The 19,195-nt window shown below is 44.8% G+C and overlaps 3 protein-coding genes across 3 annotated transcripts; all 3 read left to right on the top strand.

The window, feature by feature from the left end:
• The first annotated feature begins 177 nt into the window (after positions 1 to 177).
• Positions 178 to 3,351, top strand: LOC108122235 (uncharacterized). Its single transcript, XM_017236799.3, has one exon. The coding sequence runs from the start codon at positions 315 to 317 to the stop codon at positions 3,192 to 3,194; it is 2,880 nt and encodes a 959-aa protein (XP_017092288.2). The 5' UTR covers positions 178 to 314; the 3' UTR covers positions 3,195 to 3,351.
• Positions 3,352 to 3,575: 224 nt separating this feature from the next.
• On the top strand, positions 3,576 to 6,326 carry LOC108121846 (uncharacterized). The gene has a single exon (XM_017236145.2). The coding sequence runs from the start codon at positions 3,576 to 3,578 to the stop codon at positions 6,324 to 6,326; it is 2,751 nt and encodes a 916-aa protein (XP_017091634.2).
• A 1,243-nt stretch (positions 6,327 to 7,569) lies between these two features.
• On the top strand, positions 7,570 to 11,293 carry LOC108122243 (uncharacterized). The gene is made up of 4 exons (XM_070281055.1): positions 7,570 to 8,242; positions 8,333 to 8,780; positions 8,853 to 9,464; positions 9,524 to 11,293. The coding sequence occupies exons 1-4, from the start codon at positions 7,767 to 7,769 to the stop codon at positions 11,195 to 11,197; spliced, it is 3,210 nt and encodes a 1,069-aa protein (XP_070137156.1). The 5' UTR covers positions 7,570 to 7,766; the 3' UTR covers positions 11,198 to 11,293.
• The last annotated feature ends 7,902 nt before the right edge of the window (positions 11,294 to 19,195 follow it).

Here is a 19,195-nt window from a genome sequence, read left to right as displayed (position 1 = left end):
GTGGAAGTGGTCGGGGTAATTAGAAACACATTTTTTCTGCCATTTTGCTGCGCCGGGCATTTTGGATGTCCTCCTTCAAGGGTCAATGCAGGTCAGCCTCACAATGTCCTTAGCCTTTTGCTGAGTAAGTATATTTTAGTGCTAGGTTTCGCATTGATTTTAATGTCACGCTCATATTTGTAATAAAGTCAGTTCAGATTTAGAATTCACACCGCTTGCATTTACACTTTTCAACACACAAATTTATACTCGATTTTCGGTTTATGTTCTTACTATCCTTAGCAAAGGCTTAGAGTGAAATTTTACATTGCAAAATGTCTCTTGAAGAAAATGAAGACAGGCAGCTGAACTTTATTTTCGATGTGGTCATTTCGAAGCTGGAAATGTTTAGCAGCAAAATCCAGGACCCGACAGAGGTCGAGATACAGCTGAAGTTTTTAGCTTTAAACATGCGGGTCACCGGAAGCCGGATCAATGTCACTGAGTTTGTGAACAACAGGTCCGCCGAGTTCATGGCAACTGCTTCGGAAGTTCGACGCGCCTTAAACGAAGCTGGAATAACGTTAGTGGCCCGCTATCAGGGCTCCACTTTGGGATCAGGTACCCTCTTATTACCCGACACAGTAACCGATCAGATCTACCCCAACATGCGTGATCTCATATACCAGGACACCACCCAGCTCATGAGCCGAGTCAATCATGTCGGCAATGCCACAGTTTTGATCATCTTCAGGACCAAATGCGAAAAGGCTTTAGAGCCAGTCCCACCGGCAGAGGGGGCGACTGGAAAAGCAGTTAGTAAAAAGCCAGTACTCGGTACTCTTGGCAAAAGCTTTAACGAGCAGGACATACTGTTTGTCATTGGGGATCCTGATCCACTACTAAAGATTCCCTCGGAACCGTGTTCCGAACTGGCCCCGGAGGAAGGCGATCCCCGACTTAAGCTAGACTTGGCCAGATATGCCAGCTTGGAGAATCGGCGGGCCATTTTTCCAGACGATGATCCCTGTCCCAAAATGAAGCCTTCCTTTACTTCGCTTAAAAAACTGACCCAGCACTACTCGCAAATCATTGACTCTGTGTCGGAGAAAATAAAGACAATGGAGTGTCAACCGCTCCCACCCAGTTCTGTGCCTACCACGGAACCACCCTCTGAGTGGACGTGTCCCTCGCACAAGACGCCATTCGACGAGATTAAGGCAGACCGGTGGATACCCATTCCCGTCCGACCCAAAGATGACTACGGCGTGGAGCCAATACGCTTTTGTCCCGTATGCTTGCACAGCATGTCCTGGATGCCGAAGTATGCTCCCTGTCCCAGGTGCCTAACCAAGACGCGTCCTGTACTCGAAGGCCACCCCTCTAAAATTTTGACTGCCGAAGAGATCATGGCTGAGCAGCTGAAAAAACCAGTGCCCCCACCTGGAGCTGACGACTTTTGTCTGAGCCCCTGCGACGCGGCACGACGCATGGATTTAAAGGACCTGGGCTCTGACGATGAATGCCCACCGTGTCGGTGCACCTGTCGTGACGGCAAGTGTTGTGCCCATTGTCGCATACGCGCGATGTGCGAGGATATATTCAACAGGGAATCACCCGAGCAGATAAGGAAACGCTCAACCATCCGTCCACCGGAGCCGGGATCCAGTGAAGATTTCTGTGTTGTAGCCGAGTCTGAGGGCGAGTATCGTCCATATTTGACAAGGGTCTTTTCTCAATTGAAGGATCTGTATAAGCTGCACGACTCCCAAAAAATTGAAGCCATTCAGAAGCGGTGCGAGTCCGAGTCCCTCATGACACTTCACATCAAGACCTCCAAAGCCTCCAGCAAATCAACGATTCCAACTGATGGGCGCATTCCGGGCATTCCTGAGCCATTCCACATTGAGACAGGTCACAAGGAGTGTGTTCCGGAGGACATACTTGTGCCCCGGAACCACGGATGGAGCTGGCCGAAATCCTACGCGGCGCGAAAGCGAGGCTGGCGGCCCGGTGCGATTCTGCGGACTGCCGGCCATGTGATGCGCTACTTCTTAACGAGACGTTCGAATCAAAATATCTGTCAGAAGGTGGTCGCCAAGCTTGAAGAGGATGAGCGAAATCGTCTGCCAGTTCTGAATATTACGAAGCGTTTTGGAGAGATCTATGTGACCTTAAGACCACTGCCCACCTCGGAAATCAAACAGAAGCCCATAGTGTTTCGAATTGTAAAGAGTGATTTGGCGGTGGCGTTGCGGGAAATGAAACGCGCCCTCAAGGATCAGGGCTTCCGGAAATGCACTTGCCACAAGCCTGTGATGATGTGCATCTGTCGGGATGCTCTTGAAAAGTTTGTGTTGAATAAGGCCCTGAAAAAGGAGTGCCAAAAACGCCTGATGGAGCCGTGCCCAGAGCACCTGGTACTGACCGATACGAGTGACAGTGAAATGGAGTTTGATTTGGATGTCAACCCCCCTTGCCGACCAAGAAGAAAAGTCCTGAGGAAGACTATTAACCACTTCACTCAGACATCAAACATGGACAATAAACCCGCGCCTCCGAAATATCCAAAGAGGATTTCCCCCTATTACAGACGCTACGATTGCGCTGTGGGAGCACGCTATATGGGGACGGCCATGGGCAAACCCGGTGAGCAGGTCTTTGAGGATGGCCTCTTCGGGCTTTTGGGTGGCGGACCGCATGGGCCAAATCCGACGCCCTGCGGCAGAAAACGGTTGAAAGCAGCTTGGGGGGCCGGTGGCGGCTTCAATGCAATGTTCGGCGGTGGTCGTGGAAATCGTGACCGTGGCCTCAGTGGCGTCAAGGGGGCCTTACCCGGCGCCGACAAGCTTTTCCCGAAAAAACCTACACGTCCGATTCCTGTTCGTTTTCCGAACCGTTTCCTCAAGCCAGGCCAGGATGCAGCCAAGGCAGCCATACAAGCGGAAAAGGATGCAATCATGAAAAAGAAGAAGGGCGTCGACATGATCAAGTATCTGCAGAAGGAGGGCACCATTTCCCGCCCTTGGAACCCCGATGAAGGCAAGGATACCAGGCCGAAGAAAAGCATGCACGGACCCGATAGGTTAACAGGTGGAGAGAGGAAGCTCAAGCTTCTCCTATCGGGGCCGCGTCCTTTGCTTTGTTCGATTCCGAGACGAGCCAAGGGATACGATCCTTGCCTTGATCCTTGTCGCTATGAGTATGTCTGCTAAAGAAGTGTCTGGAAACAGGCCTATATAATTCGGATTGGCTTTAAGTTCCATTAAATATTTGAAGATTACTTGAAAATACCTGCCCATGAAGATGTTAGGAAAAATGCAAGCACAATATAAACGCAAATAATTACAAGGCAACAATAAATAATACCATATAGCCTTGTAGATACATTTTTTTCATTTATTTTATTTTATAAGGGTTTTTATATTTTTTAACTAAGGTAGCATTGAGTGAATAGTCAGTGGATGATTTTATTTATATTCAATCTCTTCTTTTTTTGATTTTAACACATTTTCTTGAAGGTATTCATTGCCCAGTTTCTTGACTTTCTTTATTGGCATCAAGAAATTCCAAACCCATGAACAACCGCCCTTATAATGAGTGAGGTTGATGAATCGCTGACCTTTTTATTTGATGCCGTAGTCACACATTTGGAATTAAAAGGCATTAAGCCCGAACCGGATAACTTATATGTCTCAATAAAATTGCCACAGCGGGCCTGGAAAATCGGTGCCAGCCGTATAAATGTCACTGAGTTTGCTTCCAACCGGGAAGTGCAGATCGTATCGAGTCCCTCTCGCATGCGCGATGCCCTAGAGGAAAAAGGCTTGATTGTGGCAGCTCTTTACAATGGTTCTACGACGGGAAGTGCATCCATGTCGTTCCCGCAGGAGTTTCTTGACCAGATCAGTTCCACAATGAATGATCTGCTGCATGCGGAAACGCTTCAGTTGATGCGCCGAACGGACGTCGTTGGTTCCATCACCGTTCTGCTGCGTCTCACCGTCAAATGCGAGAAGGAAAGCTATCCTGGGAAAACAACAAATTCAGACAGTCCCGGACAACTCAAATCCAATCAAATTGGGGCTAAGACGAGGCGTCCAAGTTGCTCTAGTCAAGGATACACCATAAATCCGCAGGATGTGATGTTCGTGATCGGCGACCCAGATCCGGTGCTGGAAATACCCTCGAATCCCTGCTCCGAACTAGGAGAGGCCGAAGGGGATAACATCCTGAAATTGGACTTAGCTCGTTATAGTAGTATGAAGAATCGCAGGGTGGTTCTTCCCGATGATCTCCCCTGTGTTAAAGAGAAGCCTTCGCTTCGACAGCTGAAAGAAGTCACTCGACAGTTCGCCGACATTGTCGATTCGGTGTTCACGAAAGTTAAGCAAAATGATTTCTGGAGTCCTGTTGTTCCTGCAGAGGAACCGTCGGAAAAGAGCAATTTTCTGAAGAGTCCTCCGCAGGATCAACGTATTCCAGTGCCCATTAAGTGCAAAGAGCAGTACGGAGTCAAACCCATTCGATTCTGCCCCATTTGCCTGTGTTCGATGTCCTGGCTGCCCAAGTTCGCAAACTGTCCGCGCTGCCAGACCACGACGCGGCCTTTTGCCGAAGAGCCACCCAGTGACGAGCAAACCGCGGATCAGATCATGAAAGAGCAGCTGGTCAAACCGCAACCACCGGAAGGAGTGGAGGACTTTTGCCGGAGACCTTGCGAGGTGGCCTTGAAGGAGCTGGATGGCGAAGAAGAATGTCCGCCCTGTCGGTGCACCTGCAAGCTGGGAAAGATATGCGCCCACTGCCGCATCCGTAAGCTTTGCGAGGATATCTACCATGTGCCGTCATCCGTTCACAGAATGCATCCAAAGCCCAAGTCTGACGAGGATTACAGCGTCATTACCGATGCGGATGCGGAAGACGATCGCCCCTATTTAACGAGGGTCTTCTCTGAGATGAAGAATCTCTACGATCTGCACGACTCCAAGAAGAAAACAGACCTCGAGAAACGCTGCCACTCAAGCGCCCTACTGTCCCTACACGTCTCTAAAAAAGCGCCAGGCCAAGTGCAACCGCGCGTAGTCCGATCCTTACCAGCCTGTGCTATAGGGACCAACCGCCCAAAGCTTGTCCACAAACGCTGCCTACCGACGGAGTACACAGTGTCCCGACGTCATGGCTGGAACTGGACGAAGAGCTTGGAGGCTCGCAACAATGGATGGCGTCCGGGAGCCATTCTGAGCACTTCTGGTCATGTAATGCGCTTTTTCCTCAATCGCCGTGACAGTTACAAGTTACACCAAAACGCCATTTCCGATTATCAAAAGGAGGAACACTTGGCGCCGCCAATGCTGAATATATTTAAGCGAAAGGGAGAAATATTCATCACCCTGCATCCTCAGGAATCCATGATTGGACGGCAGAGGCCAATTGTCTTTCGTATTGTCAAGAGTGATCTGGCGGTAGCTTTGCGTCAAATAAAGCGAGCTCTCAAGGACATGGGCTTTCGGAGGTGCACATGTCACAAGTCTCTGGTGTTGTGTACTTGCCGCGATGCCATAGAGAAGATGGAGTTGAATAAAGCCCTGAAGACGGAGTGCCACAAACGAAATATGCAGTCGTGTCCGGAGCACCTGGTGCTCACCGACACGAGTGACAGTGACGTGGAGCTGGACCTGAATGTCACCCCTCCGACAGCGTCGCGAAGGCCCGAGCTCAGGGCCCTTTCTAACAATGTCAACCACGCCACTCAGACGGGAAAAAAGGAAACCCGGACGGTCAGGCCCTTTTACCCAGTTCCAGCTAATCCCTATTACCGGGCGTATGATTGTGCAGTCCGAGATCACTTCACAGCCACTGCCTTCGGGGCGCCTGGAGAGAATGTTTTCGAGGACGGTGTATTTGGACTGGAAGGTGGTGGTCCCCATGGAGTCCCACCAAAATATAACGACAGGTCCGTGGTGCCACCATCCTGCCAGTTACCTTCAGGTCGAATGGGGACGGCTATCTTTGGCGGTGGCCGTGGACGTCCGTGCCTACAAAGTAGTGGTGATCTAGGCGCTGCTGTGTGGGCTGCAATCCCCGGTGCTGAAAAGATTTTTGGCAAAAAACAAAAAACTGGATTCATTCCTGTGCGATGGACTAAGCGAATGCTTCAGCCAGCCAAGGATGCGGCCAAAGCGGCCGAACAGATGCAACTCGAAGCCATCGCAAAGAAGAAAAAGGGCGTGAACATGCTGAAGTACCTGGAGACACAAGGTCCTAAACGTCGGGACGCGAGTCCCAAGAACGGAAGAGACACCAAGTCAGTATTGCCAAAACGAATCGGTTTTGGGCCCAAATAACTTGGAAAATTACAAAAAAAAAAAGGATGAAAGAGGTAAAAATGTATTAAATAACACTAATCAAAAAAGATGTCAAAAATCTTAAGAAACAATTAAAATAAATCTGGTAACAATTGTGAAGATTAATTATGTGAATAACCTAAGAACTTTCAAAGTAATTAGAAATGGTTTATAAGAAGGCGTTGTTTGTCTTATTTTGAAGTGGGTGTTTTTAAACTGAAATGTGAATAAATTAAGGACAGGTGTTGGGACAACCAGCTGCTAAAAATCACGAAAGACAGGTATTGTACAATTGCCTCGTAAACATTTTAAGCAATCGATACAATAAATTTGATAAGCAATAATTATAATTATTTGGGGGCAAAACAAACTGTAAGCCAAATTGGAATACAGGTTTCTTGATGATTGGTAGTATAAAAGAGATCTGCCAGCAGCCAGAATGCATCAACAGTTTCAACGATGAAGTTCCTGGCTCTCAGTGCAATCCTGCTCCTCGCCGTCCTGGCTTTCGTCCAGGCCACACCCCAACATGGCTATAACTCGGGCCATGGCAGTCCTTCTCGACATGCAGGTCCTGTAGGTCATTCTGGTCCTGTGGGTCATGGAGGAAATGTTGGCCATGGAGGAAATGTCGGTCATACCGGCCATGGAGGAAATGTCGGTCATAGCGGCCATGGCGCTGGTGGACATTGGTAAAGCTCTACAAGTTCACAACCAGAACTACGACCGAATCCTACGAGTCGAAATACAATTTGCATGAAATTTCAATAAAAATCTGCTTATTAAAATCTTTTGAATTTTATTAATTTCAACATTTTTTAAAAATAATAAAAAGAGGGGCTCGTCTTGGCTTTCAACTAAGTAGGTCACTTTCTTTAAAAAATATGTTTAAATTATTTCTTAAATGCATAATTAATTAGCTTTAACGATGAAATTAGTATGATTACCAGTCCATTTTTTTTTTTCGTATTTGCATTCAAGATAAACAAGTGCAAAGTGTAGAACGGGTATTTCACAATGCCTTTATGAATATTTAATGAATCATCAAACAAACAGGTGTTATTATAATGGTAACGGACCTCATCTACTTTCAGAGTTTAAAGTTATAATTTTTGCGATTCACCGGTTGGAAGTATAACTTTCAGTTACTAGACACAACTTTTAAACAAGAAACCCGATCGCAGTAGCCTTGATTGTACAAATTTCAAATCGAGGCAGCTCGTGTGCCAATTTTTATATTTTCTTTGTTTGAAGTCGGGTGTCATTTTGTGGTGACACAATTTTACAGATCAGTTTAGTTTATTAAGTTCATAGTAGAGGTTCTCCAAAAAAAATCTAAAGTAAAAAAATTCAATAAATACGGCCCGCAAACCAGAAAATATTTCAGACAAAATACATACAAATTTTAGACAATAAATTAATCAAAAATAGCATTTCAAAATGGGTCCCAAAGAGGAACCTGCACCACCGGCAGCTGATGCGACCGAGGTTAAGAAGCCGGAGCCACTGCCCACCTTCGTGTTCGATTTGATTGTCACCAATGTAGTCTCCTATGAAATGGCGTTCTCCAATCCTGCCATGCTCGAAATTACAGCCAATTTTTTTAAGACCACCATTCCCCTTACGCCAAGCATGATCAATGTGGAGGATTTCAAGGAAAATGCCGGCATGCAGTTCCAAAAGGATCCGAAGGAGGTCCGCAAAGATGTCGGCTCCTGTGGTATATCCTTTACGGTGTCGTACGACAAGAAAACTATTGGCACTGGCCAGGCCTCCTTTCCGCCACCCCTGGTGGAGACCATCGATAAGGAAATGACCGATTTTCTCCACTCTGACTCCATTCGGCTGAGTCGGGGCACTGACGTTACCGGAAAACTGGACTTCCAATGCCGGATGGTCATCTCGGGTTTCACAGAGTGAGTTGACAAAGGACATAAACATAATTTAAATGATATTTTGCTCATCTATCTGGTACAATTTGTATATTTCATTAATTTATTATACAGTGTGGTGGAGAGCGAGTGCAAGCGCAACATGGACAAGAGCATCAGTCCACAGGACATCATGTTCGTGTTGGGCGAGTCACAGGTGTGTCCTGCAGCCATCGAGCCATGTCCGAAACCCTTCGCTGACGATGAGGGCGAAGAAAGTCTTCAAATGGACCTTAACCGCTATCGAAGTGTAGGCGGAGGCGGTGGCGGAGGCTTGGGTGGAGGCATGGGTGGAGGCATGGGTGGAGGCATGGGTGGAGGCATGGGTGGAGGCATGGGTGGAGGCATGGGTGGAGGCATGGGTGGAGGCATGGGTGGAGGCATGGGTGGAGGCTTGGGTGGAGGCTTAGGTGAAGGCTTGGGCGGAGGCTGGGGCAGAAGCCTTGGCGGAGGCGGTGGCATAAAGCCCTATGATATGATGACAGACAATGGATCCGGAATTCCAGCCTGTTGTGAACTAAAGGTGATTATAACTTTCAAGTAATGTTTAAAATTTAATAAATTTAAAATTTAATTAATTTAATTTAATTTTCAGAAAATGGCGATTGAATACGAGAGAATGATTGACTCGATAACAAAACAAACTGGCCCACCGCCACCTAAGCCACCTTGCCGCGATCCCACCGACGAAGCCATCTTTGGGATGAGTCCATGTCGATGTCCTCCAGATCCACCCATGTTCATGCCCGACCTTCCGGAACCGCCCAACAAACCGTGCTTTGTCTACCTACCAGCTGTGAAAGACACCAAGCCCGACTTTTGCGATAAGAATATGATTCCGGTCCCGATCGCTGACTGTCCCGGCGAGCAGTCCAACATCAAGCCCATTCGCTTCTGTCCTGTTTGCCTGACCAATATGTCCTGGATGCCAAAGTTTGCTGCCTGCCCGAAGTGTGGCGTTAAGCCCATGCCTGTGGTTGAGGAGCGACACAAGGAGAAAAAAATCTCGGCTGACCAGATCTTGCTCGAGTTTCTGGGTAAGCCTCCACCCACATTGGACGACTACTGTGTGGATCCTTGCGAGAAGGCCAAGCGGGAGAAAAATAAAGCCGAAGATGACGAGTGTCCTCCCTGCCGGTGCACCTGCAAATATGGAAAGATGTGTGCTCATTGTCGTATTCGTAAGCTATGTGCCGATATCTTTAAGGTAGGTCCTTAGATAATAGGTACTATACTGAACAGCTTACTAGTTTATTTCATAAATAGGTGGACCGCATGGAACCCAAGTGCCCTAAAGTAGAACCAAAGGAATCCGAGGACTACTGTGTGGTGAACAAGAGCTCGGACGACTGCCGACCGTATTTGGCAAAAGTGTTTTCCGAGTTGCGGGATCTTTACGACATCAAGGACACTAAGAAAATGTCGGAATTGGATGAGAACTGTGAACGGGTAGCACCGAAGTCGGCTGAAAAGACTCAGAAATCTGAAACTCAAGGCAAGAAGTCAAAGGAAGAGACACAAAGGGACAACAAGCCTGTGTATATTCCTGCCAACAATAAGGGCCACATCTCTAGCCGACACAAGCAGTGTGTCCGACAATCGGGCTTCGTCTCCCGGCGACATGGCTGGGCCTGGAGCAAGAGTTTCGAGGCAAAGAAATTGGGCTGGCGACCCGGAGCCATAAGGAAGCCGATCAAACATTTGATGAAATTCTTCCTAGAGCAGTCTCCGCGAGACAACGCATTTGGCAAGTGCAAGGATGCAGAGACCTTGGAGAGGGAAAAGGAGCTGGCCGCCCCGGTTTTGAATGTCTGCAAGAAGAACGGCGAGATCTTCATCACTCTGAGGCCACTGAGCACATTGGGCGTGCGGCAGAAACCGATCACCTTCCGGGTCGTTAAGAGTGAACTGGCCGTGGCCCTGAGCCAGATCAAGCGCAAGCTGAAGGAGAAGGGCTTTCGCAAATGCACTTGCCACCAGACGCTGATGATGTGCGAGTGCCGAAACGCCTTGGAGAAGGCCCACCTCCAGCGGGCACTGAACAGGGAATGCCGGCGCCACAGTATTCCTCCTGCAGCCGACCATCTAGTTCTCACCGATACCAGTGAGAGCGACATGGAGTACGACTTCGATGTAACCCCTCCCGCAGGCACTCAGCAACCATGTTCTCGCCCGAAGCCGAAGACCGTGAACCACGGCACACAGTTCAATGCGAAGGACAAGCTAGGCCCCCCTCCGAAGTACCCTAAAAAGATTTCGCCCTACTGGAAGCCCTATGATTGCGCTGTGGGCGACCGCTATATGGGGACGGCCATGGGCCTGCCCGGTGAGCAGGTCTTCGAGGATGGCCTATTCGGTCTGCTAGGCGGTGGACCCCACGGCCTAAATCCTATGCCCTGCGGCAGGCCACGGTTGAAGGCTGCTTGGGGAACCGGTGGTGGCTTTTCCGCAATGTTTGGCGGAGGACGCGGCCGTGGCGGACCCGGTGGAGCTGGTGGACCTGGTGGACTCGGAGGTCCTGGGGGTCATGGAGGTCTCGGTGGCCAATTGGCTGGAGTACCCGGTGCCAATAAGCTTTTCAACAAAAAGGGCGGAAAGGCAGGGCCGATCCCAGTTCGTTTTCCAAAGCGGTTTCTTAAGCCGGGGGAGGATGCCGCCAAGGCGGCCATACAGGCGGAAAAGGATGCTATTATGAAGAAAAAGAAGGGCATCGATATGATCAAGTATCTGCAAAAGGAGGGAACTCTAACCCGGCCGTGGAATCCCGACGAGGGCAAAGATACCAGGCCAAAGAAGGCCAAGGTAGGATCCGATGGCATGACAGATGGCCAGAGGAAACGCCAGCTCCTTCTGTCCGGTCCAGGTCCAATCCAGTTACCAAGACGCGGCAAAGGATACAATCCTTGCGTCGATCCATGTCGCTATGAATTCGTGTGCTAAAAAAATCCACCCAATAACATCAAATACTGTTGTATCTAGATCCCATTCTCGACCAAATCCTTTCGCATAAATATAAATATTGTTTTAGTCTCGGAAGCCATCAACAATATAAAATATTTATTAAAAATTTTCCTAAAGTACCTCAAGTCAACTGGCTATATTGCGAAAATCCGAAACGCATTATCAGATGTTATGTTCGGTGATTTTCCCCTTCGCATACCCATAATATGCATGAAATATGGCAATTTCAATTAGTTTTTAGTGCCGCCGACAAACTGTCAGATGGACGGACGGTCGGGGGGATTAAATTCAGTAAGCCCAACAGCTTGTTTGCGTTATTATAACAGCATTTCGGATTGCCAACGACATCGGCAAATCGAGTTGAGTTTAGGGAAGTACGAAGTGCTGTGGCAGGGTGTTTGGGGCGGAGATTGAAAATGTTGCCTGTGCAGTTAATTAAATGGCAGGCACGCACGGCCCAAGGGAGGATATCGGGGTATGCTACTCCATAATACACCAGATAGCAACTGAAACACACACAGTAATACAATCACATACGGAATAATAGTACATTAATGGCAAAATGCTAATATATGCAAAATGCCTAAGCTGATTAGCCCAGAACGCTTCATATCCATAACTCTGATGGAACATACAAGTATATAGTCAGCTAATAAGTGAGAAACCAAGGTGACTTGAAACATAGAATATTATTGGAAATATTGAACTTTAAAGCTTTGATAAAACTGAAAAGAATACTCTAAAGAGGAACCGTTTCGCCAATTCCCTTGTGATATCCTTAAAAACCCAAAGGATTCAAATTGAGCCAATTTATTAGTCCCTTCACAAAGGTCTCAAATTTACACAAGGAGTGCACGAAAATTTTAATTATACAAATTACGCCAATTAAGTGGAGAAAGCAAAAGTGCAAAAAAGTTCATTTTCAGCCAGAAATATTTTGGCCCGTAAATTAGGCAAAGTAAAAGATATCTTACCTTTCCTAACTAAAAGAAGAATGAAGAAGGACAAATAAAAATAAAGGGATTCTTTGGCGGTCATGTCAAAACAAATCTTTAAAAATGTAAACCTGAAATGGACATGAAATGGAAATATGCAACATCTGAAATACTTTAACTTCATGACCTCCACAGTTGTCTCTTTTGGAGTAATTTTTTAATGGAAAAAAGGAAATAAAAAGCCACATAAATCGCGTAACAAATTTCAGATATAAACCGCTGTCAGGGGCGGAAATATTTAATAGGACACTTACCAGGTGACGGGACCAAATTTGCAGCATAAACGACAGCAGCAGATAGGCATGAAATTATTCCAAAAATTTTGACACTTTTTGGCTACAAGTTATGAGGGGGAGATTGTGGAAGGGATGCACAAATGATTAAAATATTCACAATTATGTTTTGAGGCGGGTAACCCTTGTCCCCGTTACATAATTCATTGGACACCGAGGGTCGATATTTTTGGGCAAGCCCTGTTGAATATTTTATTTAATGGGATTTTTAATTTGACGCTTTAAAGTCAACACGTCGGACAGGGGAGCCGAGGCTGAAAAAGCAAAGGTAAACGCATTTTGGCACTCCATAAATCAAACAAGCCAAGTGCCAGGCGGTGGCTTCTGCTGGCGAATTGTTGATACCCTGGACAAAAGCAAAACAGTGGCAAATATTTACACAGGCCAATGCTGACCATGTCGTAATATCCCACATCTTGCCACAGAATGGCCAAGAGCCCAACAGCCCAACTGCCCAACTGCCAGTCATGTCGGTGGCCATTCGGTCTGGCAGTTAACATCCGTTTCCGTCAGCACAAACAAAGCTTTTATCAGACATAAAACGGCGAAATGCCCGGGCGCGTTAAGGAAATATTGTACTATAAAATGGGGAGAAGTGGAGTGCCCTGTACTTTGCACATTGAAGTCCTCTTTTGGGGCAAAGAAGGTCCGCTGTCCGAGACACTTTATCATCATTTGTCAATTAGTTGCACTACCTTTTCGTCCAGCCAGCCAGCCCGGCTCAGCAGGAAGTCTCTAAAGTCTTGGGCTTGGGCCAAGTCCATTAGCAGAGCCAAGTTATTTGCTGCATAATTCATAATAATTATGCCAGCAGATTTGTGATGCCCCCCGAGAAACTTTCCAACTGTCCAAATTAAGCTGCGTCGTTTTCTTATATATTTCGGTCTGCACGCCTTTGCCAAACTTCGGCTTCGCTTTTGGCACTTTTCGCAATTTTGGAACAGCTGTGCAAATTTCTGTTTCGTTTCAGCTGTCAAAGGAAATCTGCGCACACCTGCTGTCCGCCCACTGCCCTCTGCCCTCAGCTCACCACATTTCGTCTTTAAGCTAAATGCCAAAATGCCAGATGTGCTTTCACTGCAAATTGCGATTTAATGAATATTCGATTGCAACATTTTAATTGCCGCCTCGACACGCTTGCATGCAACTGGGGTTGCACACGCAACTTTCGGGCTAGGGACCTGGAAGCGAGAGCCGAGGGTTTCTGCCTCGCAACCGTTGCTCTAATTAATGCCACAATACGCTGGCGACAACGCTGCGTATGAGCAACGACCGTGACTTGGCAATGTAATCGGAGTAAGCTACACGCGTCTCCAATGCCCGAGTGGGTGCCATGGGGCAGACTGCACTTGGGGAAAAATTAAATGAGTTTTCATTCTTGGAATGCTTCTCTTCAGATCTTTTTATTTATAGATTCTTGAACAATTTATTAAGAGTTTACCTACTTACAAAGACAATTATCCTATTCTATTTCCAGTTTTCTGGTAACAATTCAACAATTGTACACCCAATTCGCACTTATTGGTGTATGTCATTGAATGGCACACCTCTTCTGCTTTTTTTACCGACTTCTCTTGCTCTGGAGTCAGATTTTTTCCCAAACTCTGTCTGAGCTTAGATGGATTGATATGGCCATTTCGTATGTAGGATCCCTTTTCCATTAAACAATGCAAGAGGCACATTTCGACTAATCTTTTTCTTTCCTTGGGAAGCGTTTTAACGTTTCGCGCATCTTCCGCTCGGATTCCATACTTCTTAATCATACAGCCCTCAATAACGCCACCCACTAGAACTTTTTCCAACTTTTCTGCGTTTATCTGGATAAAGAGTAAGTTATTTGAATGCCTTTTATAGGAAATTCACTACCTTTATGGCAGCACACAAAGAAGTACAGAGGACCAACGCGAAAATCAAGAAAGCCTGTAAATTCATTTCAAAAACTTATCGGTTATCGAGTGGGCTTACTATTTTATAGATTTTTTTGGCTTTGCATCTTAATCTCATTAGTTCAAGTTCATCTTAACATTATTATAGATGGAAAATAATTTGATATGGTTTACTAACTTATTTAGTATTTCAGGTTTAGTAATAAAGTTGCTTCATAAATCTTACAAACATTTATATTTTTAATTTTAATGATTATTTCTAAAAAGGCAACAAAGGCAAGAACATTTCTAATCTGCACTTTTCAGTGTCAATTACATGAAACAGAAGGCTTTTTCTTTTACACTCAGCCCTTTGCCAAAATAACAAAACCCATAACAAACGGAAAAAATAACTGAAACAAACATTATTTTACCAACAGCGTTACGATTCCATTAAAGGATAAAAGGAAATGTCAACTAGGAAAAAGGATATAAACTTCTCAAAATTGTGTTATGATTTAGTTTTCATAAAACTTTTTCAAGGACAATTCCCTGTCCGTGACTATATTTAAGAAACATATTCTGAATTTGGAGCATTTTTTCTGCATGAATGCCTAAACCAACAGTGTTATCCAAATGATCCTATTATTATGCAACAATATGGGTCACCGGAGTGGATTGTAAAAATAAAAGGAGACCTAAGAGTTTACGCTCTCGAGTTTGTCAACGAACTGTGCTTTCTGTGGGTGTCACAATCAAACTATATAATCCTAAAAACCAAATTTTCTTACTGCCAACTCTCCCCGGCTCGCTACAAAAAGTATTCGTCCGCCCAACGACCCCCGAGAGCTGCTTGCTTGCAATAAAATATTTATTCATGCATGCATGCAAACAAGTCCGCGGAAAATTTCGCTTATTTTTATGAAACTCACAAACCCCAAATAAAATAAATCCCAATGGCAATTGCTTCTTTGTGCTGGCAGTTCCGGCATTTGTTTTACAAGTTGGATAGTGTCCCTGTACATATTGTGTAAAACTGAATCAAAACCTTTTTGTGTTTAAAAGCCATGCTTATAAAGTTTACAATATTTAGATAATCCTTTGAGGTAGATCCAATCCAATTTCCTTGGCACGAATCCAATTTATTTGAAATTAAAAACTCAATAAGCCCTGAAAGCCTTTTTGTTTTAGAACAAAACTTATCGCCGAATCTGTGTGTAGTGAACTGTTCAACGTGCTGTTGATTGATTTAAAATTTTGCCATCTATTTTCATTTCCTTTTTATGGCCCAAGGGCCCAAGGGGATCAGCATTTGTCATCAGTTTTTAGCAATAAAGGATTAAATGAATAGTAAAATGAAACCAAATAATAAAACTCGAAAAACAAGAGGCTAAGCCAGAGCCAAAACAAAACACCATTTGGCCGGATAAATGTGTCGGCATTTAAAAGTTGTAAGGATATCAAATTGGATATCCCATCAAATTCGTGCCACAATGCAATTAAAATATAGACGATATATATTAAATGGGATATTGGGAGCCGACGGCTTCCATTCAGCTGCTGGCAAAGTGAATTTCAATTAAACGAAACCGCCCAAAAAATAGCCCAACAAATAAGTGTCAGCCAGGCAAAGTTAAAATTCAATTAAACGAAAGTTTAGCTCGAACATAAATGCCTGGAATTCTTTCCACTTATGTGGAGAAGATATGGTTAAAAGAGCAAACTTGGCTAAAACTGCATAAGGTCAAAAGGGGCATAGGGTTAAAGGAGTGCCCAAGGAGCAGCTGTAAGTCCTGACTGTCACTGACTGATTGCCCCTCGTCTCCGTTTGCTGCCGCCTGTCTCCAGTATCCAGACTCTCAGCCTCTTGGTCCGTATCCTTAGAATCCTCGTGTCTGAGTGCGTTCAATGATGAGCCAATGGCCATGAACTTTATGGACATTTTGCGGTTAAACTTTGCCACTTTCACCTCTTTGTCTGTGTGTGCTCGAGTTTGTGTGTTGGCGTGTGTGTTTATTGCAAATATTTTTGCTTGCTTCAAAATATTTTTGCTTGCTTCAAAAATATTTGTCCTCCTAGAGGAGCAATGCTAGTCGTTTCCAGTCTAGCTGAAATTTGTGAACTGCAAGCAGCCGCCGGCTAGTAACAGAATGTGCAGCATATTAAACACTCTTTCCAAACTCACATACATCGCATTTTATTTTGCACGACGTCAGTGAACTGAAGAGGGCATTAAGATGTCAATTTGCATGACACAAGGATCAGTCCTGGACTCTGGAGGAGCCATGAAAATGCAAAATTCAAATGTGAGTGGAAAACAAACTCATAAAAAGTATTGCATATCTTTTGAGCATACGTGTCCTATTTTCTCTTCAATGTTTAAAGGATTCGATGACTTTTTAATGTCCCTAGAGAAAGCTTAAGACGTCTCAGAATCTATAATATAATATGAATATGAAAGAATACATTATAATATGACAGAATGTAAGCTTAAACTAACATACAAACACGAATGTTATTCAAAAATTAAAATTAATTGTTGCCCTGAGCCGGCACTGCACCAGAAATAAGGCGAACTGTGTTGCAGTGAGCAAAGTTTCTTGCCCTTGGCGAATTGTAAATTTTAATGACCTCGGAGAAGGGTTGCGGGTGGAAATATGACGGGGGATATAAAAAAAGCCCGACCAAAAAAACTCAACAATGACAAACAAGGAGAAAATAAAAGCGGAATAAAAATAAAATATTCCGTAATAATGCATAAAATAAAGGAAATGGGGCTCTGGCGAGAAGAATTGAGTTCTCCGCGCACAAAAATTCACACGAAGCCTCGATGGTTGTTTTCTGAAAAACTCAATGTGTTTGGGGGTCTGTGTGTCTGTATGTGAATACATTTCTTGCCCTATTTTCGTATCGGGGTTTTGCCGCTTTTAGTCCCCAACATTCAACATCATCAAACGGACTGGCTGCAGCACATTTTTATCAACTTTAAATCCCCAAAATGAGATTTCTTGTGGATTTGCATAGATTATACTGCAATGGCTGGCTCCCTTTTTAAAATATAACTAAATACGGTTGTGGTCAGCACAATGGAACTGGGATGCCCATTCAATTTATTTATAATATTATAAAAGTTAGAGTTTTTTGTTTTATGGTTAGAAACTTCTACTTTGAATTAAAGCAATTTATTAAACCAAATACATAAATAAAAATTAAACTTTCCGTTAAGATAATATTTTGACGGGGGATATAAAAAAAGCCCGACCAAAAAAACTCAACAATGACAAACAAGGAGAAAATAAAAGCGGAATAAAAATAAAATATTCCGTAATAATGCATAAAATAAAGGAAATGGGGCTCTGGCGAGAAGAATTGAGTTCTCCGCGCACAAAAATTCACACGAAGCCAGGTGCTGTGACTTTTCTTTCCGTACTGGTCACTGCTTTTTCGCAGTTAGTTGTTGCTTGTTCATGGGTTGTTTAGCATTTGCTAAGCCAGAATCTCAGGAGTCATCAGTTTGTGGCACATTTATTTTTCTTTTTCGGTCTTCAAGCACTTTTTGGCCAACACTCAGCTCCTGGACTCTTGACATCGATTTCCCCCAGACTTCTTTAGTTTGTTTTAGGTTGCTTTTTCTATATTTTTTATTGTGTGGTTTTTGGGACCAACCAGGCAAAGTTTATGTCGCTTGAAAACTCATTTAAAGTTTGAAAAGTGTTGATAGATGGCTGCCAGCCACGCCCCGTCTTCGAAGTGACTACCGCCCCTTTTGGCCTTTGTTTCCATCTATTCTATTTTTTGCTCTCTGGCTGAGGTTGTTTTCATTAGCCAAGCGGAGGGCTTTAGAGGAAAATCTTGCGACACGTGACGCACTTCAGCTTAGGGCTTAACTTTCCCAACCACCCAAAAAAAAACCGTCAAAAGCAAAAAGACCGAAAAAAAGCAAAACTTGTTGATAGTTGTACAACACAAAAGCTGGGACTTTTAAAGTGGGAGGCGCTTAACTTTAAAACGCAACACGTGTAGGCCAGAATGGCATGGTCTAAATGGCGTTTTGATTGATGTGTGCCACAAAAATGTCCTGAATTTCGGGCCAATTGACAAAACAGCCCTCACATATGAGCTGTCCTACTAAAATGTCAAGTTAATTTGTGTCGGGGATTTTGGAAATTTCATATCCATTTAAATATTCACCCCGTATAAAAGGCTTTTTATGTTTCCGTCCGAACTCGGGATGCGAGTTGGGTTGGCCAAAAGCCGGGCTTCAGTTGCCACAGCGAACTACGTCGACATGGCCAGGCAATCAGAAAATGCCAAGTGCAGTCCTCACTCGGTTATATTTCGGCCACTCCAGTCCCACAAAGGAGCCGAAAGTACTGAACACAGGATTCCGCTTTTAGCCAACCTGTACAGAAAAAAATTCGTAAAAAGCTCTCAAATTTGCTGAATTTCCCCAAAGCGCAGAAGCGAGAGCGGGAAAGAGAAAGACGGGGCATGTGTGGGGGTAATCCTATAAATTCTGGGGTGAGACAGTACCACCTGTTGTTGTTGTTGCTGTTGCTTTGTGCTAATCCAGCAGTAGGCAAGATCAAGCCGTAAACTATTGACCCACCCTGGGTGTGTGGCTTAAAGTCGCTTAAAGTTGCCATTCCATGGTAGCCTTTTATATAATTTATTTCCTGAAAACTATTGCTCAACCCAAAATCCATTTAATTAACCAAAGTGACTTGATAAATTTTGGATCCATAAGATAATGAAAGTTCTTGGGAAAACATTTATATTCATTTTGTTTGTGGTTTTAGCTTTAAAATAAGGGGAGTTTTCTGT

Source organism: Drosophila bipectinata, chromosome 3R (genome assembly GCF_030179905.1).
Source record: "Drosophila bipectinata strain 14024-0381.07 chromosome 3R, DbipHiC1v2, whole genome shotgun sequence".
NCBI classification, from domain to species: domain Eukaryota; kingdom Metazoa; phylum Arthropoda; class Insecta; order Diptera; family Drosophilidae; genus Drosophila; species Drosophila bipectinata.
This window is presented reverse-complemented; position numbering and strand designations above follow the sequence as displayed.